Source organism: Anomaloglossus baeobatrachus, chromosome 6 (assembly GCF_048569485.1).
Source record: "Anomaloglossus baeobatrachus isolate aAnoBae1 chromosome 6, aAnoBae1.hap1, whole genome shotgun sequence".
In the NCBI taxonomy this organism is placed as follows: domain Eukaryota; kingdom Metazoa; phylum Chordata; class Amphibia; order Anura; family Aromobatidae; genus Anomaloglossus; species Anomaloglossus baeobatrachus.
Window position 1 is genome coordinate 308132172 of NC_134358.1, and position 19690 is coordinate 308151861.

The 19690-nt window shown below is 44.9% G+C and overlaps 1 protein-coding gene across 1 annotated transcript in view; it reads right to left on the reverse strand.

Annotated features, from left to right (window-relative positions):
* Positions 1-2798: 2798 nt before the first annotated feature.
* ADAMTS16 (ADAM metallopeptidase with thrombospondin type 1 motif 16) overlaps positions 2799-19690 on the reverse strand; it is a 547822-nt gene continuing 530930 nt past the window's right edge. The window contains exon 23 of the mRNA XM_075314921.1: positions 2799-3853. Coding sequence (XP_075171036.1) covers positions 3738-3853 — 116 coding nt within the window. The 3' untranslated portion in view covers positions 2799-3737. The remainder of the gene's footprint in view (positions 3854-19690) is intronic.

Here is a 19690-nt window from a genome sequence, read left to right on the forward strand (position 1 = left end):
AAAAAATCATCTTATAAATATCATCCTGTGAATATTATTAACGCCACTACGTTATTTTAATTAGGGTGCCAACCTCCGTGGCCAGGAAGGGAGACAATAGGGAATTTGCCCGGGGCCCTTCCTGTGACAAAAAACCATAAAGAAAAATTCCTATATTAAAATTACCAAAATTTTATTAGTCATTTACTAAAAAACTGTCAGTGCAGTCAGAAACAGAATAGCCACTTAAAAGTGGTTGGGCGGGTGAAAAGGACAAAGTGCGCCAGATGTCGATATTCAGGATTTTCAATATATAGGAGGGAAGGGGCCTATCCTAGCCCTATGAATGTCCCCTACCTACCAGCGGAGTGTAAACACCCTAACACTTGGTGCCCCCGCTCCTCGGCGGCTGTCCCTTACTATCCCTCCAACCACAAAACCACCATCACCATATAGTGTATGTGCAGAAAAGTGCAGTCAAAAAAACCTTAATAGTCTAAGTAACCACTCTATAGAGTCAATACAGATCAAATACAGTGGTTCCCCAGTCAGGGTAACCACTCTATAGAGTCATTATATAATATTAAATTACATTAGTCCCTTCCAGGATAAATAGGCAATACTTCTATCCTAAAGGACATGTCAATACAAATACAATTTCAAGAAGTGCCTAGGCACCTGCACACCCATCTCAGGTCATCATATTAGTCATCTCAATTTGATAAAAGTACTTATCATATCGTTTGTCATCTCATCGCATCTCAACGCGTTTCTCCCTCAGGATGTCTGGGGGTTCATCAGGAGATGTTCAGTCTCTACAGCCGATATCACAATGGAGATACGGTTGTTGTGCCTGGTAGCGCCACTGAGGACCACATGAATCTGGGTTCTATCTCATTAGTGGTAACAGAAATAATGCCTCGTCAGGCCATACACCACCTCCACTCTTATCAGCTCGGTCAATGCCGTGTAACCCCGCCCCCATGAGGCTTACCGTTCTTATTTCTTTAAACCGCCGCACCATTTTACCGGGTGTCACTTCCGGTATGAAAACCCTGTGACGTATGACAGGAAATCAATATTCCCCACCAGGCCTTGCTCACACTAACAGGCCTCCGACGTCACACCGGAAGTTACGAAGAGTGGAACGCACACTGCGTTCCACTTGTAAAGAACGCCCTCACAGGAAATCAATATTCCCCACCAGGCCTTGCTCACACTTCCAGACCTCCGACATCACACCGGAGGTTACGAAGTGTGGAACGCACACTGCGTTCCACTTGTAAAGAATGCCCTCACAGCAGCCAGAGGGTCACATGTAGTGGGAGGGTGATTGGTTCGTCACGGGACTGAAGAGTCTAATGGGGCTATTCATAGCAATAAGGAAATAGATACAGTGCGATATTATTAACTCGCCACAACGTTAACCATTGCTCGTCCTATAGGGACAATAAGCACTTAGGCATCTCTGCCAGCTCCACTAAATAACTCATCACATGACAATAGAAGAAGAAAAGGAGGTTCCCAAAAATACACCAGGAATAGTTCCAGAAAAGAATCATATAAAACTGGTGAAGTTTAATTGTTCATTAATCCCATCCGGGCACATACTGCGCAACAGGTAAATCCACCTGGTTTCCCTCTGGTTCCCTCTGGAGAATTAGCCTATTCCAGTCGCCCAGTCTCTCATGTTTCTGGACGGTCTCAATCGCTTTGAATAGGACACTTTTTGTATCTCCGTTGTGGTATTGGACTATATGCCGGGCTAAAGCAGTATCTCTTTTGTGGAGGATGTCCCCTATGTGCTCCCCTATCCTTACTCTTAGCTCTCTTTTAGTTTTGCCCACATAGTTTTTGGGACATTGACAAGTACACATGTAGACCACTCCCGTGGTCTTACAGTTCGCAAAGTCCCTATTGGAGAAAACTCTCCCTGTCACTGCACTTGTGAAAGTTTTTGAGGGGTCAATAAATCTGCAGAAACTACAGGATCCACACCTAAAGGTCCCAATAGGTCTCCTGTCTAACCATGTCCCTGCCGTTTTTGGTTGCTCAAAATGACTATGGACCAAATGGTCCCTTATTGACCTCCCCCTCCTAAAAGTGACTGAGGGTTTTGTGGTTAGAGTGTCTACCAGGTCTGGGTCTGCCCGTAAAATGTCCCAATGTCGCCTGAATATGTCCATAATCCTATCCGTTTGATCGTCATATGTCCCAATCAGTCTCGTCATCCCATCATTCTGTGTTTTCTGACGGGGCACAATTAGCTCTGTCCTGTTTTTTCCTTTTGCGAACCTATATGCCTCATCAATCACTCCCATTGGGTAGCCTCTATCTCTGAACCTACGCCTAAGGTTATTAGATTGTGCCTGATTGTGTATTTTTAAGGCCTTCATATAGAGTAGCAGCACTGAGAAGCATTCAGTGTAGGGTCAGAAGGGCCAGTCCTTGTTGAGCGGGGGCGCCACTACGTTATTTTAATTAGGGTGCCAACCTCCGCGTCCAGGAAGGGAGACAATAGGGAATTTGCCCAGGGCCCTTCCTGTGACCTAATATATGCATCAAGCAACCTGGTTTTAATTTGCACTTTGTATTGGTTTATTAATAAAGTTTATTATTTTATGGGGGTTTTATACCTTATGGTGCCAACATTTCTTTGAAAGCAGAAGTAATCTGATTACATTACACATTTGTTTAAATTTTTCATATTGCAACTCGTGTAAACCAATTCTAATAATATTAACACAAACAACAATATGTTCATTAAAAAAGTTTATTAAAAAAAAGTCATAAATATTTAGCAATAAACTTTACACAATGTAACCCCCTGTAGAGGTAGTGACAAGAATTATTTGTTATGCCATCCTCTCCAGTACATTGACAATTAGTAAGAACTGTAGCACCAAACTGTAATCCAGTTTTTTCAGCATTACTATATGTACGTTTTGATTTGATCATAAATACGGATATTTAGTGTAAAAGAGCCTATTGTTATTGTTATTATTATTAAGCTGTGATATAATGAATGCATGTAGTACCTTTACAGTGACATGTTACATATTGTTATTTGGAAGGACTTGATGAGGTTTCTTTTTAATTACGGAAAAGCAGAAAACGAAGCACCTTAAAAATATGTTAAAATGGAGGACTAGACATTGCCAGTGTAGTCAATGCAAAAACGCTAGCACCAATAGAAAACATTGACTAAACCATCTGGCCTGTCCAGTTTTACAGTGGAAGGATGTGTATAAGTGCTGAATGGAATCAGTTTTACAATGTAGTTGGGTTTTACAGCAGGTGATGGACTCAGCAGAGCTGACATGTCTTTACGAGCACTCGAATCCAGCTGTCGGAAGTCCTCCGTAATGACAACTTGGAAGAGAACACTGACTGATAGAACACAAATGTTCTCTTAACCTATAACCTCCATACAACACAGTGAGGTAAGATTAGCCATCAAATTTGTTCTGCACCGATTTCACGCAGCTCTCAATGCTAAAATTACCAGTTTCCATGTGCTATCCAGCATGAAATGAACAGTTACCCAGTGACTTGTAGACATTGGGAACTTTTGTACAGTGTGGTATCCTGTACAAATTCTAAATATTCGGTTTTCCGCTCACCCCAATACTCTTTAAATATAAATATTGTATTAGAAATCTGTGAACCTAGACTCGATACTGACAGCACTTGTAGACAGCACCTTGGAGAAGCTCCAGATATTTGTTCTGTCCAGTATTCCTTACAATCTTTGTATCTTATAGTTTTGATTTAGAGCAAGAACTGCAGCATTGTGTGCCGTAGTATTTGTGACCACATACTCCATGTTGGGGAACCAAATGACACCAGTTGTAATAATCCTTGCAGAACACATCTGTAAATAAAACAGAATAATTTAAGTTTTTAAAAGATATATGATGTTAAGCATAAAATATTTAATAAAAAAAATGTACAGAGAAAACCGGTGTCTAAGGATTGTTTTATTGTTGAAGCATGTTCTATAACAACTTTTTATTATGAAGCTGTTTGTCCTATCCCCTGCTCAGGTTGCGTTCTTATCAGCTAAAGTAGGGGAGATGACTCACTACAATTATCACATGGCTGCCGATTATAAAAACATACGGGTGGTTATGGCGAGATTTAAATCTGCCAAACTCTGTGGATTTCACTGGAAAACTCAATTTGCTGCAAATTTATTTTCCATGAATTGAATGTCCCTTAGTAAGCTCTGGGGTCTAGAGAGACCCCAGTGCATAACAAATGTGAGATGAAGCAAAAATAAAACTACTAATATCTCATGGCTCACATTCATGTCACACAGAGGTTTTTACAAACAACTGTCTTTGCGGTGTAGGGATCTGTTCAGATTACTGATTCTGGCACTCCACCTGATAACTTCTCAGAGGTCTATCAGTGCAGGTAGACTCAGGCATCGACCAACAGATTGCTAGTTTATAGGCAGGCCAGAAAGAGTTAATCTCTGCTGTTCTGCTTTTGAGTCATCTTTGATCCCATTTTGTGGGAGAGCCAATCACATCTGCTATCTTCCTATATATGCTGACTGAACATTTCAATTAGTGCCAGCTATAATTTATTTTAGCTAGTCTGGTAATGTGTTGTGATCTAGACTAACTGGTTGTTGTAGTACATGTTGCTGGGTGCAATTGTGAAGTTAACCCTTTGTTGCCTTTTTGTTGCTACCTTCCTGCTCTTGCTTTTCCCCTGAGTCTCTCATTGTTGGTTCTTGTGTGTTTGCAGTGTGTCAGGATTTTGGTTTTCCCTTGTCTGTTTTTATCTTTGTTTCCATCTCTCTTGCCCCATCCTTTCCTGGTGGCAAAAGAATTAGATCAGTTTTGGTCAGGAGCTGAGCTAGGCCTAAAATGCAGGCATCTCCACCATTAGTGGTAACCCTGAGGTTAGGGATAGCCTAGGGACCCCTAGCATGAGGGATTGCATAGGAGCCCCTTTCATCACTTTCCTACAGTCACAGTTCACTGGTCACTGTACGATGTAGAATCCTAAGGCCATCTTCTTATTACCCCCACATGTATCATGTTAGGTTGTGACTTTCAGCCACAAGTAGCATGACGCTGCACAGGGACTTCCCAGGCCTAGTTGAAGCAAGAAGTCCTAGCCCAGTCTGATAATACATTGCGCACCAGTAAGAAAATGAGTCAAGGATTGTAAAAGTGAAAGTGAGTAGAGGAAGTGGCCAGAGAGTTGGGCAGTGAGGTTTATTTTTTAACCCCTTAAGGACGAAGCCAGTTTTGTACTGAATGCCCAGGCCATTTTTTGCAATTCTGACCAGTGTTCCTTTATGAGGTTATAACTCTGGAATGCTTCAACGGATCCCAATGATTCTGACATTGTTTTTTCGTGACATATTGTACTTCATGATAGTTATAAATTTAGAACGATATTTGTTGCTTTTATTTGTGAAAAAATCGTAAATTTGATGAAAATTTGATGAAAATTTTGCAATTTTCAAACTTTTAATTTTTATGCTTTTTTATGCCCTTAACCCAGAGAGTTATGTCACACAAAATAGTTAATAAATAACATTTCCCACTTGTCTACTTTACATTAGCGCAATTTCTGAAACAACATTTTTTGGGGTTAGGAAGTTAGAAGGGGTCAAAGTTCATCAGCAATTTCCCATTTTTTTCAACAAAATTCACAAAACCATTTTTTTAGGGACCACATCACATTTGAAGGGACTTTGAGAGGCCTAGGTGAAAGAAAATACCCAAAAGTGACACCATTCTCAAAACAGCACCCCTCAAAGTACTCAAAACCACATCCAAGAAGTTTATTAACCCTTCAGGTGCTTCACAGGAACTAAAGCAAAGTGGAATGAAAAAAAGCAAAAAATAAAATTTTACCTAAAATGTTGCTCTACCCCAAATTTATTCACTTTTAGAAGAAATAACACAACAAAATGAACCCCACACTTGTTACCCACTTTCTTATGAACGCGCCAATACCCGACATGTGGTCAGAAACCTTTGTTTGGACAAATGGGAGGGCTCGGAACAGAAGGAGCAATATTTGAATTTTGGAAAGCAAATTTGGCTGAAATAGATTGCGGGCACCATGTTGCATTTACATGTCCGCTAAGGTACCTAAACAGCAGAAACCCCCCACAAGTGACACCATTTTGGAAACTAGACCTCTCAAGGCTTCTATCCAGGGGTATAGTGAGCATTTTGGACCCACAGGTACTTCACAGATTTTGATAACGTTACATTGTCACATTGAAAATTCATTTTTTTCCTCAAAAATGTTGTAATTCCAAAAATTTTACCCCAATGTTTGTTACCCACTTTTTTATGAGCGCGGTGATACCTCACTGGTGGTCTGAAACCTTTGTTTGGAGAAATGGGTGGGCTTGGAACGGAAGGAGCAATATTTGAATTTTGGAAAGGAAATTTGGCTGAAAAAGATTGCGGGCACCATGTCGCATTTGGAGGACCCCTAAGGTACGTAAACAGCAAAAAGACCCCACAAGTGACCCCATATTGGAAACTAGGCCCCTCAAGGAATTTATCTAGGTGTTTGGTGAGTACCCTGAACCCCCAGGTGCTTTACAGAAGTTTATAATGTTGAGCTATGAAAATAAAAAAATAAAATTTTACCACAAAATTGTTACATCAACCAGGTAGCTTTTTTTCCCAGAAGGGTAACAGGAAAAAAATCACTACGAAATTTATTGCGCAATTTCTCCTGAGTTTGGTGATATCTTGTACATGGTGGAAATCAACTGTTTGGGCACACTGCAGGGCTCGGAAGAGAAGGAGTGCCATTTGACTGCAAAATTGGCTGGAATCAATAGCGGACGCCATGTTGCATTAGGAGAGCCCCTGAGGTGCCTAAACAGTGGAGGTCCCCCACAAGTGACCCCATTCTGGAAAATAGACCCCACAAGGAATTTATCTAGTTGTTTGAGTACCCTGAATCCCCAGGTGCTTCACAGAAGTTTATAATGTTGAGCTGTGAAAATAAAAAAAATATATTTTTACCACAAAATTGTTACTTCAACCAGATAGCTTTTTTTTTAACAAGAGTACACGAAAAAAAAATCAGCATAAAATTTATTGTGCAATTTCTCCTGAGTATGCTGATACCTTATGTGTGGTGGAAATCAACTGTTTGGGTGCACAGCAGGGCTCGGAAGGGAAAAAGTGCCATTTGACTGAACAATTGGCTGGAATAATTAACGGACGCTAGTCGCATTTGGAAAGCCCCTAAGGTGCCTAAACAGTGGAGGTACCCCACAAGTGACCCCATTCTGGAAACAAGACACCTCAAGGCTTTTATCTAGGTGTATATTGAGCATTTTGAATCCATGAATACTTCACAGAACTTGATAAGCTTAGGTTGCCATATTGAAATTTTCATTTTTTTCACAAAAATGTTGATTTAGCATCACATTTCTCACTTTTTCAAGAGGCAACAACAAAACATGTACCCCGCATGTTGTTATCTAATTTCTTGTGAGCGCAGGGATACCCCACATGTGGCCAAAAACCTTTGTTTGGATAAATGGGAGGGCTTGGAATGGAAGGAGCACCATTTGAATTTTGGAAAAGTTGAAGTAAATTGCGCGCACCATGTCACATTAGCAGGGCCCCTTGGGTACCTATACATCTGAAACCCACCACAAGTGACCTCATTTTGGAAACTGGACCCCACAAGGATTTTATTCAGGAGTATAGTAAGCATTTTGAATAGACAGGTACTTCACAAAAATGTTGCTGTAGCAACAAATTTCTCACTGTTAGGCGGGCTTTGCACACTACGACATCGCAGGTGCGATGTCGGTGGGGTCAAATTGAAAATGACGCACTTCCGGCATCGCATGCGACATCGTAGTGTGAAAAGGCTCGATGATACGATTAACGAGCGCAAAAGCGTCGTAATCGTATCATCGGTGCAGCGTCGGAGTAATCCATAATTACACTGACGCGACAGTCCGATGTTGTTCCTCGCTCCTGTGGCAGCACAGATCGCTGTGTGTGAAGCCGCAGGAGCGAGGAACATCTCCTACCGGCGTCACTGCGGCTTCCGTAGGATATGCGGAAGGAAGGAGGTGGGCGGGATGTTTACATCCTGCTCATCTCCGCCCCTCTGCTCCTATTGGCCGCCTGCCGTGTGACGTCGCAGTGACGCCGCACGACCCGCCCCCTTAACAAGGAGGTGGGTCGCCGGCCAGAGCGATGGTCGCAGGACAGGTGAGTCCATGTGAAGCTGCCGTAGCGATAGTGTTCGCTACGGCAGCTATCACAAGGATATCGCTGCTGCGACGGGGGCGGCGACTATCGCGCTCGGCATCGCAGCATCGGCCTGCGATGTCGCAGCATGCAAAGTACCCCTGAGGCTATGTGGCCATGATCCAGCAACACGGCGTCTAGTACACAGTGTCAGCCTTCCTGCAGAGATGTGAGTGTTGTCCATGGGAGAACGCAGCTGCCCATGCCCAGGATTTGGGTTCAGGCTGCTGTGGACTTTAGCTCTATTCTACCTGCAGAGAACACTCTTGTATCTGCAGCATAAATTGACATGCTGAGGCTCGGGAAGCTGCGCCACAGGTCAGTGTATGCTGCGGAGAAAAGAAGCACAGTGGGGATGAGATTTCTAAAAATCCTTCCACTGTGCTTCTACTGCACAATGCAGCGCTATGGATGCAGGGAAAACACTCTGCGCCCAAAACGCTGCAAACCCTGATAGTGGGCACATAGCCTAAAATGCTACAGTGGATGAATGGATAGATGTCAAACATATATAACGTCCCACCCCCTGCATATTCTAAGATGGCGCCCTTTAGTGCCTTTCATGTGGCACTAAAGGGTGCCTAGCCTTGTATTTAGCCCAAAAAAAATAATTAAAATAAATGACGTGGGGTCCCCCCTATTTTTGATAGCCAGCTAGGTTAAAGCAGACAGCTGTAGCCTGCAAACCACAGCTGACAGCTTCATCTTGTCTGGTGATTAATTTGGAGTGCTCCCCAAGCTGTTTTTTTTTTTAATTATTTATAAATAAATAATTAAAAAAACAAAACAAACGTGGGGTCCCCCCAAATTAGATTACCAGCCAAGGTGAAGCTGACAGCTGGGGTCTGGTATTCTCAGGGTGGGAAGAGCCACGGTTATTGGACTCTTCCCAGCCTAAAAATAGCAGGCCGCAGCCGCCCCAGAAGTGGCGCATCCATTAGATGCGCCAATCCTGGCGCTTTGCCCCAACTCATCCCGTTGCCCTAGTGTGGTGGCAAACGGGGTAGTAAATGGGGTTAATGCCAGATGTGTAATGTCACCTGGCATCAAGCCCAGCAATTAGTGATGTCACGGCATCTATCAGATACCAGACATAACTAATTGAAAGTAATAAAAAAAAAAAATTGACAACAAAAAAAAAAATTTAAAAAAACACTCCCCAAAACATTCCTTCTTTCACCAATATATTGAAAAGAAAAAAAAAATCCGGTCTGCTGTAATCCATTTGGATGTCCCACGTCGATTCTGGACCTTCTAGAATATGAGGGGCACGTTCAGGGAACGTATTTCCCATTTTCTAGGAGTGCAGACCCTCCATTTGAGGAGAGTGGGTGCAAAAAATCTGCACCCACTCTCCCCGGGTCAGAGCTGCAGTGAGCGAGCAGCAGCTAGCGCAGCTCTCTGAACACAGGAAGTTGAGCTCAGCTGCTGTGCACATGTGGCCGCACTGACCGGCGTCTGCTGTGAAGGAGGAGTGATCGTGGGGGATGAAGGCTGGAAAAGGTACGGGGGACACCGAGGAACACCGGTGAGGGGATAGGGGGTGAGCTGGCAGGACCTGGGGAGCAGGTTTCTGTCGCATGTGTTATGGCACATACGACAGAAACCATAGGAAAAGGGTGAATGCGGCCGGCGCGCTGCTGTGCTCGCCGGTGCCCGCGGCCATCTTGCATTTTCGGGAGGGGGTTGGGGGGGGCACTTTGGGGACACCGGGGGACGGGAGGGAACCGGGGAAGAGATTTATCTCCCATCTGACATGTTTGATCATGCCAAATGGGAGATAAATCATTTTTTACCGGCGATGTCATTTACTATAACTTGATGATCGGTATACGGTGTATACCGGTCATCACGTCACTGGGGACCGGAAAAAATGGCCCGAATCATGATCTCCAGGGTCTCAGCTAGCCCCAGTAGCTGAAACCCCGGAGATTTTCTGACGCTGGGGGGCGCTATACACTTATTTCTGCCCGCCGTTTTAAAACGGCAGAAAAGAATAAGTACCCTTTTTTGGTGTCGTTTTAAAACGTAACGCGGTCTTAATGGGGTTAAAAAACATTTGCAGTCCGTCTACGGTCCAGCAAAATGGTAGCCAGCCAGACATCTTGCTGAATTTGTGAGGAGCAAATTACAAAAAAAACCTGCATTCTGGAGAGTACAGATTCTTGTAAAATTCAATTAGACTTAATTTCTACTTGAAAAATATTTGCTCAACTACTGCTGATTAATTTGGAACACCATGGAAAACCACATATTACCAATGTAGATGCTGCACTCAGCTCCCCTTTGTGATAACTGAATAGGATAACTGAAGTGAGCACTAATATATATATATGAGTGCAAGCCAAAAAATACATACTATACAAAGGATAAGGCTGCACATCAAACATAGATAATGGTATAATGCCTCAAGCATATGGAAAAATATTGGAATATACAGTGAAAAATGCTACTTGCTAATTTGAACATGTGAATAATGAATTGCATACCTGCCATGAATATTAGGAAAAAGGAGATATTTAGCAATCGCATTGATCAATGTAACTGAGCCCCAAGGCCTCGTCAAGGCATATCTCTATATTGGGGTCCCTAGCTCTGTGACCCTAACTGTGTGTCATCTCATTGCAATTAAAAACTGCTATGGGTGGAGAGGGGTAACTAAGGACTTTCTTATATAGGAGATGGAAAAAACATGGCCGAAAGGGGCGGAGCTGTGTTCACATTCAGAAAAAAACTACATATAACTGAATAGGATAACTGAAGTGAGCACTAATATATATATATATGAGTGCAAGCCAAAAAATACATACTATACAAAGGATAAGGCTGCACATCAAACATAGATAATGGTATAATGCCTCAAGCATATGGAAAAATATTGGAATATACAGTGAAAAATGCTACTTGCTAATTTGAACATGTGAATAATGAATTGCATACCTGCCATGAATATTAGGAAAAAGGAGATATTTAGCAATCGCATTGATCAATGTAACTGAGCCCCAAGGCCTCGTCAAGGCATATCTCTATATTGGGGTCCCTAGCTCTGTGACCCTAACTGTGTGTCATCTCATTGCAATTAAAAACTGCTATGGGTGGAGAGGGGTAACTAAGGACTTTCTTATATAGGAGATGGAAAAAACATGGCCGAAAGGGGCGGAGCTGTGTTCACATTCAGAAAAAAACTACATCTAACTGAATAGGATAACTGAAGTGAGCACTAATATATATATATATGAGTGCAAGCCAAAAAATACATACTATACAAAGGATAAGGCTGCACATATGTAGTTTTTTTCTGAATGTGAACACAGCTCCGCCCCTTTCGGCCATGTTTTTTCCATCTCCTATATAAGAAAGTCCTTAGTTACCCCTCTCCACCCATAGCAGTTTTTAATTGCAATGAGATGACACACAGTTAGGGTCACAGAGCTAGGGACCCCAATATAGAGATATGCCTTGACGAGGCCTTGGGGCTCAGTTACATTGATCAATGCGATTGCTAAATATCTCCTTTTTCCTAATATTCATGGCAGGTATGCAATTCATTATTCACATGTTCAAATTAGCAAGTAGCATTTTTCACTGTATATTCCAATATTTTTCCATATGCTTGAGGCATTATACCATTATCTATGTTTGTTGTGCAGCCTTATCCTTTGTATAGTATGTATTTTTTGGCTTGCACTCATATATATATATATATATATATATATATATTAGTGCTCACTTCAGTTATCCTATTCAGTTATATGTAGTTTTTTTCTGAATGTGAACACAGCTCCGCCCCTTTCGGCCATGTTTTTTCCATCTCCTATATAAGAAAGTCCTTAGTTACCCCTCTCCACCCATAGCAGTTTTTAATTGCAATGAGATGACACACAGTTAGGGTCACAGAGCTAGGGACCCCAATATAGAGATATGCCTTGACGAGGCCTTGGGGCTCAGTTACATTGATCAATGCGATTGCTAAATATCTCCTTTTTCCTAATATTCATGGCAGGTATGCAATTCATTATTCACATGTTCAAATTAGCAAGTAGCATTTTTCACTGTATATTCCAATATTTTTCCATATGCTTGAGGCATTATACCATTATCTATGTTTGATGTGCAGCCTTATCCTTTGTATAGTATGTATTTTTTGGCTTGCACTCATATATATATATATTAGTGCTCACTTCAGTTATCCTATTCAGTTATATGTAGTTTTTTTCTGAATGTGAACACAGTTCCGCCCCTTTCGGCCATGTTTTTTCCATCTCCTATATAAGAAAGTCCTTAGTTACCCCTCTCCACCCATAGCAGTTCGGTGCCTCGGAGTGACCTTTGACTCTGCCCTGTCCTTCATACCGCACATCCAATCCCTCACCACCTCCTGCCGTTTTCAACTCAAAAATATCTCCAGAATCCGCCCTTTCCTCAATCCCCAATCTACAAAAATTCTAGTGCACGCCCTCATAATCTCCCGCATCGACTACTGCAACATCCTCCTCTGTGGTCTCCCTGCTAACACACTCGCCCCTCTCCAGTCCATCCTTAACTCTGCTGCCCGACTGATCCACCTCTCTCCTCAATACCACCCCGCTTCTCCTCTCTGCAAGTCCCTCCACTGGCTCCCAATCTTCCACCGTATCCAATTCAAATTACTAACACTGACCTACAAAGCTATCCATAATCTGTCTCCTCCATATATCTCTGAACTAATCTCTCGCTACACTCCAAAACGTAACCTCCGGTCCTCCCAAGATCTCCTTCTATCCTCCTCTCTCATTCGCTCCTCATGCAACCGACTCCAAGACTTCTCCCGAGCATCCCCAGTCTCCTGGAACTCACTGCCTCAACACGTCAGACTATCTACTACACTTGCAAACTTCAAACGGACCCTGAAAACTCATCTGTTCAGAAATGCCTATAATCTACAATGACCTCACCGCCCCACCACCGTGCGGAGCTGCCGCCCCACCACCGTGCGGAGCTGCCGCCCCACCACCGTGCGGAGCTGCCGCCCCACCACCGTGCGGAGCTGCCGCCCCACCACCGTGCGGAGCTGCCGCCCCACCACCGTGCGGAGCTGCCGCCCCACCACCGTGCGGAGCTGCCGCCCAACCTACACCCCACCTACTGTCTCCTCCCCAAAATCCTTTAGGATGTAAGCCCGCAAGGGCAGGGCCCTCTTCCCCCTGTGCTAGTCTGTCTATTGTAACGTGTACATGTATTCTGTATGTAACCCCCTCATGTACAGCACCATGGAATCAATGGTGCTCTATAAATAAACAATAATAATAATAATAATTGCAATGAGATGACACACAGTTAGGGTCACAGAGCTAGGGACCCCAATATAGAGATATGCTTGACGAGGCCTTGGGGCTCAGTTACATTGATCAATGCGATTGCTAAATATCTCCTTTTTCCTAATATTCATGGCAGGTATGCAATTCATTATTCACATGTTCAAATTAGCAAGTAGCATTTTTCACTGTATATTCCAATATTTTTCCATATGCTTGAGGCATTATACCATTATCTATGTTTGATGTGCAGCCTTATCCTTTGTATAGTATGTATTTTTTGGCTTGCACTCATATATATATATATTAGTGCTAACTTCAGTTATCCTATTCAGTTATATGTAGTTTTTTTCTGAATGTGAACACAGCTCCGCCCCTTTCGGCCATGTTTTTTCCATCTCCTATATAAGAAAGTCCTTAGTTACCCCTCTCCACCCATAGCAGTTTTTAATTGCAATGAGATGACACACAGTTAGGGTCACAGAGCTAGGGACCCCAATATAGAGATATGCCTTGACGAGGCCTTGGGGCTCAGTTACATTGATCAATGCGATTGCTAAATATCTCCTTTTTCCTAATATTCATGGCAGGTATGCAATTCATTATTCACATGTTCAAATTAGCAAGTAGCATTTTTCACTGTATATTCCAATATTTTTCCATATGCTTGAGGCATTATACCATTATCTATGTTTGATGTGCAGCCTTATCCTTTGTATAGTATGTATTTTTTGGCTTGCACTCATATATATATATATTAGTGCTCACTTCAGTTATCCTATTCAGTTATATGTAGTTTTTTTCTGAATGTGAACACAGCTCCGCCCCTTTCGGCCATGTTTTTTCCATCTCCTATATAAGAAAGTCCTTAGTTACCCCTCTCCACCCATAGCAGTTTTTAATTGCAATGAGATGACACACAGTTAGGGTCACAGAGCTAGGGACCCCAATATAGAGATATGCCTTGACGAGGCCTTGGGGCTCAGTTACATTGATCAATGCGATTGCTAAATATCTCCTTTTTCCTAATATTCATGGCAGGTATGCAATTCATTATTCACATGTTCAAATTAGCAAGTAGCATTTTTCACTGTATATTCCAATATTTTTCCATATGCTTGAGGCATTATACCATTATCTATGTTTGATGTGCAGCCTTACCCCTTTGTGATAACAGCTGATTGCAGGATGCTATCCAGCAAGGACAACATAACCTGATATATTGTCAGTCAGTGTTGTTGCTAATACTTTGTAATGTAATAGTTAGTGATGAGCGAGTATGCTTGTTACTACTCGGTACTCGCACGAGTATCACTGTACTCGGGCTACTCGGCGGGGACCGAGTAATTTCGCGATACTCGTGCTGTACTCGTGGTCTTCATCCCTGCATGTTGGCACTCTTTTGAGAGCCAGCCCTCATGCAGGGATTGGCTGGCAGACCACTGCAATGCCACAGCCCTGTTAGTTGTGGAATTGCAGTGATTGGCCGGCCCGCACAGCGTGACCGAGCCTTTATACCGGCGGGCGCGCTGTGCTCTGCTCACAGCCATCCAGACAGTCAGTGCAGGGAGAGGGTTGCTGCTTCAGGGAAAGGTTTGCGGCCCTTTATAGTTAGTTCCGGAGCAGGGCTGCAAACAGTGTGACCAGAAGTCCTTCTCAGGACATACAATAAGTTGTATACAGGCAGGCAGGGAATAGCCAGGTCGGAGTACAGTAGCAGAGTCCTTCTCAGGACTATTGTTGCTATATACAGGCAGGGTATAGCCAGGTCGGAATACAGGCTAGTGACCAGAAGAGTCCTTGTCAGGACTATTGTAGCAGTATACAGGCAGGCAGGCAGGCAGGGTATATAGCCATTCCTAGTGGTGACCGTATACCAGCCTTCATCATATCTGGGGCTGGTGTACACAGTCTAAAACAGTCCAGATAGTGTCAGACTTCTCAGTAATTGTCGCTCCTAAAAACCTGTTAGGTTCTTAGTGCGTCCGTGCTTGCATTTAAAAACCGCACGTGTGTGCCTGTCGGTGGCAGCGTACAGGTGCACTTGTGTGCGTTTTTCACAAACTATTATATAACGCACAAGTGTAGTGTATAATACACGTCAGTCAGCAGTGGCTGATAGTGTCAGACTTCTCAGTAATTGTCGCTCCTAAAAACCTGTTAGGTTCTTAGTGCGTCCGTGCTTGCATTTAAAAACCGCACATGTGTGCCTGTCGGTGGCAGCGTACAGGTGCACGATTTGCACAAACTTGGATATAACGCACAAGTCTAGTGAATACACGTCAGCACAGCATTGCAAAATGCGCAAGGGCGTTGGCAAGGAACAAGGAAGTGGACGTGATGGTGGTGCAGGCAGAGGCCGAGGTCGTGGGCAAGCTCTAATTTCGCCACAACAAAGGGCCACATCTAGTCGCTCGCACGTCCTGTCCCAAATTCTTGGGGACCGCAGCAGTACACCGCTCTTGAACCAAGACCAGTGTCAACAGGTTGTTAGTTGGATAGCGGATAATGCTTCCAGTCAGATTGGCACCACCACAAACACTCTGTCTTCCACACGGTCAAGTGGCAGTAGCCGTGATACTGCACCGCACATTTCACAACCTGATCCTCCTTCCTACCACAAGGCTGAGTAGACGTCCTCGGACATTACTGATCCCACACTTGGACACTCGGAAGAGCTGTTAACGTTTCCATTCGCACATTCTGGCCTCTCGCCAGCTCATGTTGAAGTGGGACATGAGGAGATCGTATGTACAGATGCCCAAATATTTGAGCAGCCACGTTCTCACGAAGTTGGCAACTTGTCTCAACAAGGGGTGGACGATGATGAGACACAATTGTCAGGAAGTCAGGAGGAGGAGCAGGGTGCGGAAGAGGAAGACGACGTGGTGGATGATCCAGTAACTGACCCAACCTGGCAGGAGGATATGCAGAGCGAGGACAGCAGTGCACAGGGGGAGGGAGGCGTAGCATCCCAACAGGCAGTAAGAAGCAGGGTGGTGGCTCCAGGCAGAAGTCAGGCAACCGTTCCCCGGAACAACAACACGACACAAGGTGCCTGTACAAATGTTAGGTCTTCCCGAGTCTGGCAGTTTTTTAAGTTGGCTCCAGATGATTCTAAAAAGGCCATTTGCAACACCTGCCGTGCCAGCATCAGCAGGGGTACCAAAACTAGCAGCCTGACCACCACCAGCATGATCAGGCACATGTCAGCCAAGCACCCGACTCTGTGGGAAGTACAACAGAGTCGAGGAGCAGTGCTTGCTGATGTCACTGCTACGTCTTCGCTGGTTGTGCATGCGAGCCAATCCCCTGTCCATACTGCCTGCGAACAAGCCTCCTCGGTCCTGCACCTGCAGTTGCCTACGCAGAAATAACACCATCATCAAGCACGTCCTTGTCCCAGCGCAGCGTTCAGTTATTCATTCAGCAAACCTTTGAACGTAGGCGCAAATACACTGCCAACGCCCCACATGCCACAGTTCTAAATGCTAACATTTCGCGACTGCTTGCGCTGGAAATGTTGCCTTTTAGGCTGGTGGAGATAGAAGCATTCCGCGACCTGATGGCGGCAGCTGTCCCACGTTACTCGGTCCCCAGCCGACACTATTTCTCCCGGTGTGCCGTCCCCGCATTGCATAACCACGTGTCACAAAACATCACACGTGCCCTGAACAACGCTGTTTCACCCAAAGTCCACCTAACCACAGACACGTGGACAAGTGCTTGTGGGCAAGGCCGCTACATCTCGTTGACGGCACACTGGGTTAATATTGTGGAAGCTGGGACCCAGTCTGAGCGAGGGACGGAACACGTCCTTCCCACACCAAGGTTTGCAGGCCCTACCTCAGGGTTTCACCCACACTCTACAGCTCCGGAATGTCATGCTCTTCAGCCTCCTCCTCCTCCTGCGCATCCTCATCCACTTTACCCTCCACACCAGTCCCAAGCTGGAAGCACTGCAGCACTGCCTCGGCGAAGCGGCAACAGGCTGTGCTGAAGCTAATCTGCATAGGTGACAAACCCCACAATGCAGAAGAGGTGTGGACAGCTCTGAAACAGCAGGCAGATCACTGGCTCACACCTCTGAACCTAAAGCCAGGAAAGGTCGTGTGTGACAATGGCCGGAACCTGGTGGCGGCTTTGAGGCGAGGCCAGCTGACACATGTTCCATGCGTGGCCCATGTGCTCAACCTCGTGGTTCAGCGGTTTCTAAAGTCATACCCAGAGCTGTCTGATCTGCTGGTAAAAGTTCGCCGCCTGTCTGCACATTTTCGAAAGTCACCTACTGCTTCAGCCGGCCTTGCCAGCTTTCAGCGCCGTTTGCATCTTCCGGCTCACAGACTGGTGTGTGATGTCCCCACGCGTTGGAATTCAACTCTGCACATGTTGGTCAGGATATGTGAGCAGAAGAGGGCAGTTGTTGAGTACCTGCATCACCTAAGCCGTCGGGAAATGGGTCAAACTCCACACATAACACCTGAGGAGTGGAGATGGATGTCCGACCTATGTACCATCCTCCAAAACTTTGAGGACTCCACCAAGATGGTGAGTGGTGATGACGCCATTATTAGCGTCACCATACCGCTACTCTGCCTTCTAAAACGGTCTCTGCTCAAAAACAAACATGATGCATTGCAGGCGGAGCGCGATGAGTTGCAGCAAGAAACAGTAGTGGGTGTGGGTGATAACACACAGCCCAGCCTCGTCTCATCACAACGTGCAGTGGAGGACTATGACGAGGAGGAGGATGAAGACATGGAGCAACTCTCCGGCCAAATTGAGGATATGACATGCACACCAGTCATATCCTCGGTTCAGCGTGTCTGGCCAGAGGACAGGGTAGATGAGGAGGAGGAGGAGGAGGAGGACAGCATGTTCAGTCATCGTGTTGGTCAGGCTACTGAAGTCCTGGCTGTTAAGAGTTTGGTGCACATGGCTGACTTTATGGTAAGCTGCCTGTCTCGTGACCCTCGCATTAAGAACATCTTGGCCGACAATCATTACTGGTTGGTAACACTGTTAGACCCACGCTACAAGGAGAACTTTATGTCTCTTATTCCCGAGGCGGAGAGGTCAACCAAAATGCAGCAGTTCCAGAAGGCCATAGTCACGGAAGTAGGCAAAGCATTCCCCTCACAAAACGCTAGCGGCATAGGTCAGGAATCAGTGGACAACCAAGGCATACAGCCGAGAGAGGCACAAGTCCAATCCGCCAGAGGTAGGGGAACAGTCTTTAAGATGTGGGACAGTTTTCTCAGCCCCTCACGTACCACAGCCCCTGAGGTGTGGGGTAGTGCCACAAGAAATCCTAAGTTTGCCCAGATGCTCAAGGAGTACCTTGCAGATCGAACAACTCTACTCCGACATTCCTCTGTGCCTTACAATTATTGGGTATCCAAGGTGGACACGTGGCATGAATTGGCTCTCTACGCCTTGGAAGTCCTGGCCTGCCCTGCCGCTAGCGTTTTGTCAGAGCGTGTTTTTAGTGCCGCAGGTGGAATCATTACAGATAAACGCACCCGCCTGTCAACTGAAAATGCTGACAGGCTGACTCTGATCAAGATGAACAAGGGTTGGATTGGGCCAGACTTCACCACACCACCAGCAAATGAGAGCGGAATTTAAAGTTTGTAACGGGAATTTGCCATGTACCTCCACTCACCCATGGGTACACACTTCTGGACTTTGGATAATCGCTGGACTGCTCCTCCTTCTCCTCATGCGCCACCATGATGACCGTTACAATAGTTAGGCCTTTGTTTCAGGTATACCCCCAGTGGTAAATTTTTTCGCCCATTCTTTGCAGAATGGACATTACAACGACAGGAGACCCGCTCCTTTGCAATGGGAACAATGTTTTGAGGCCCTCATGCACGTCTCTATCCAGGGACAACGTGGAGCCTCCCAATTTTTGGCTGCCCTGCCTAAGGGCTATACTATAATACACCCACTTTCTGATAATGGACACTTAATGTTTTGAGGCCCTCATGCACGTCTCTATCCAGGGACAACGTGGAGCCTCCCAATTTTTGGCTGCCCTGCCTAAGGGCTATACTATAATACACCCACTTCCTGACAATGGACACTTAATGTTTTGAGGCCCTCATGCACGTCTCTATCCAGGGACAACGTGGAGCCTCCCAA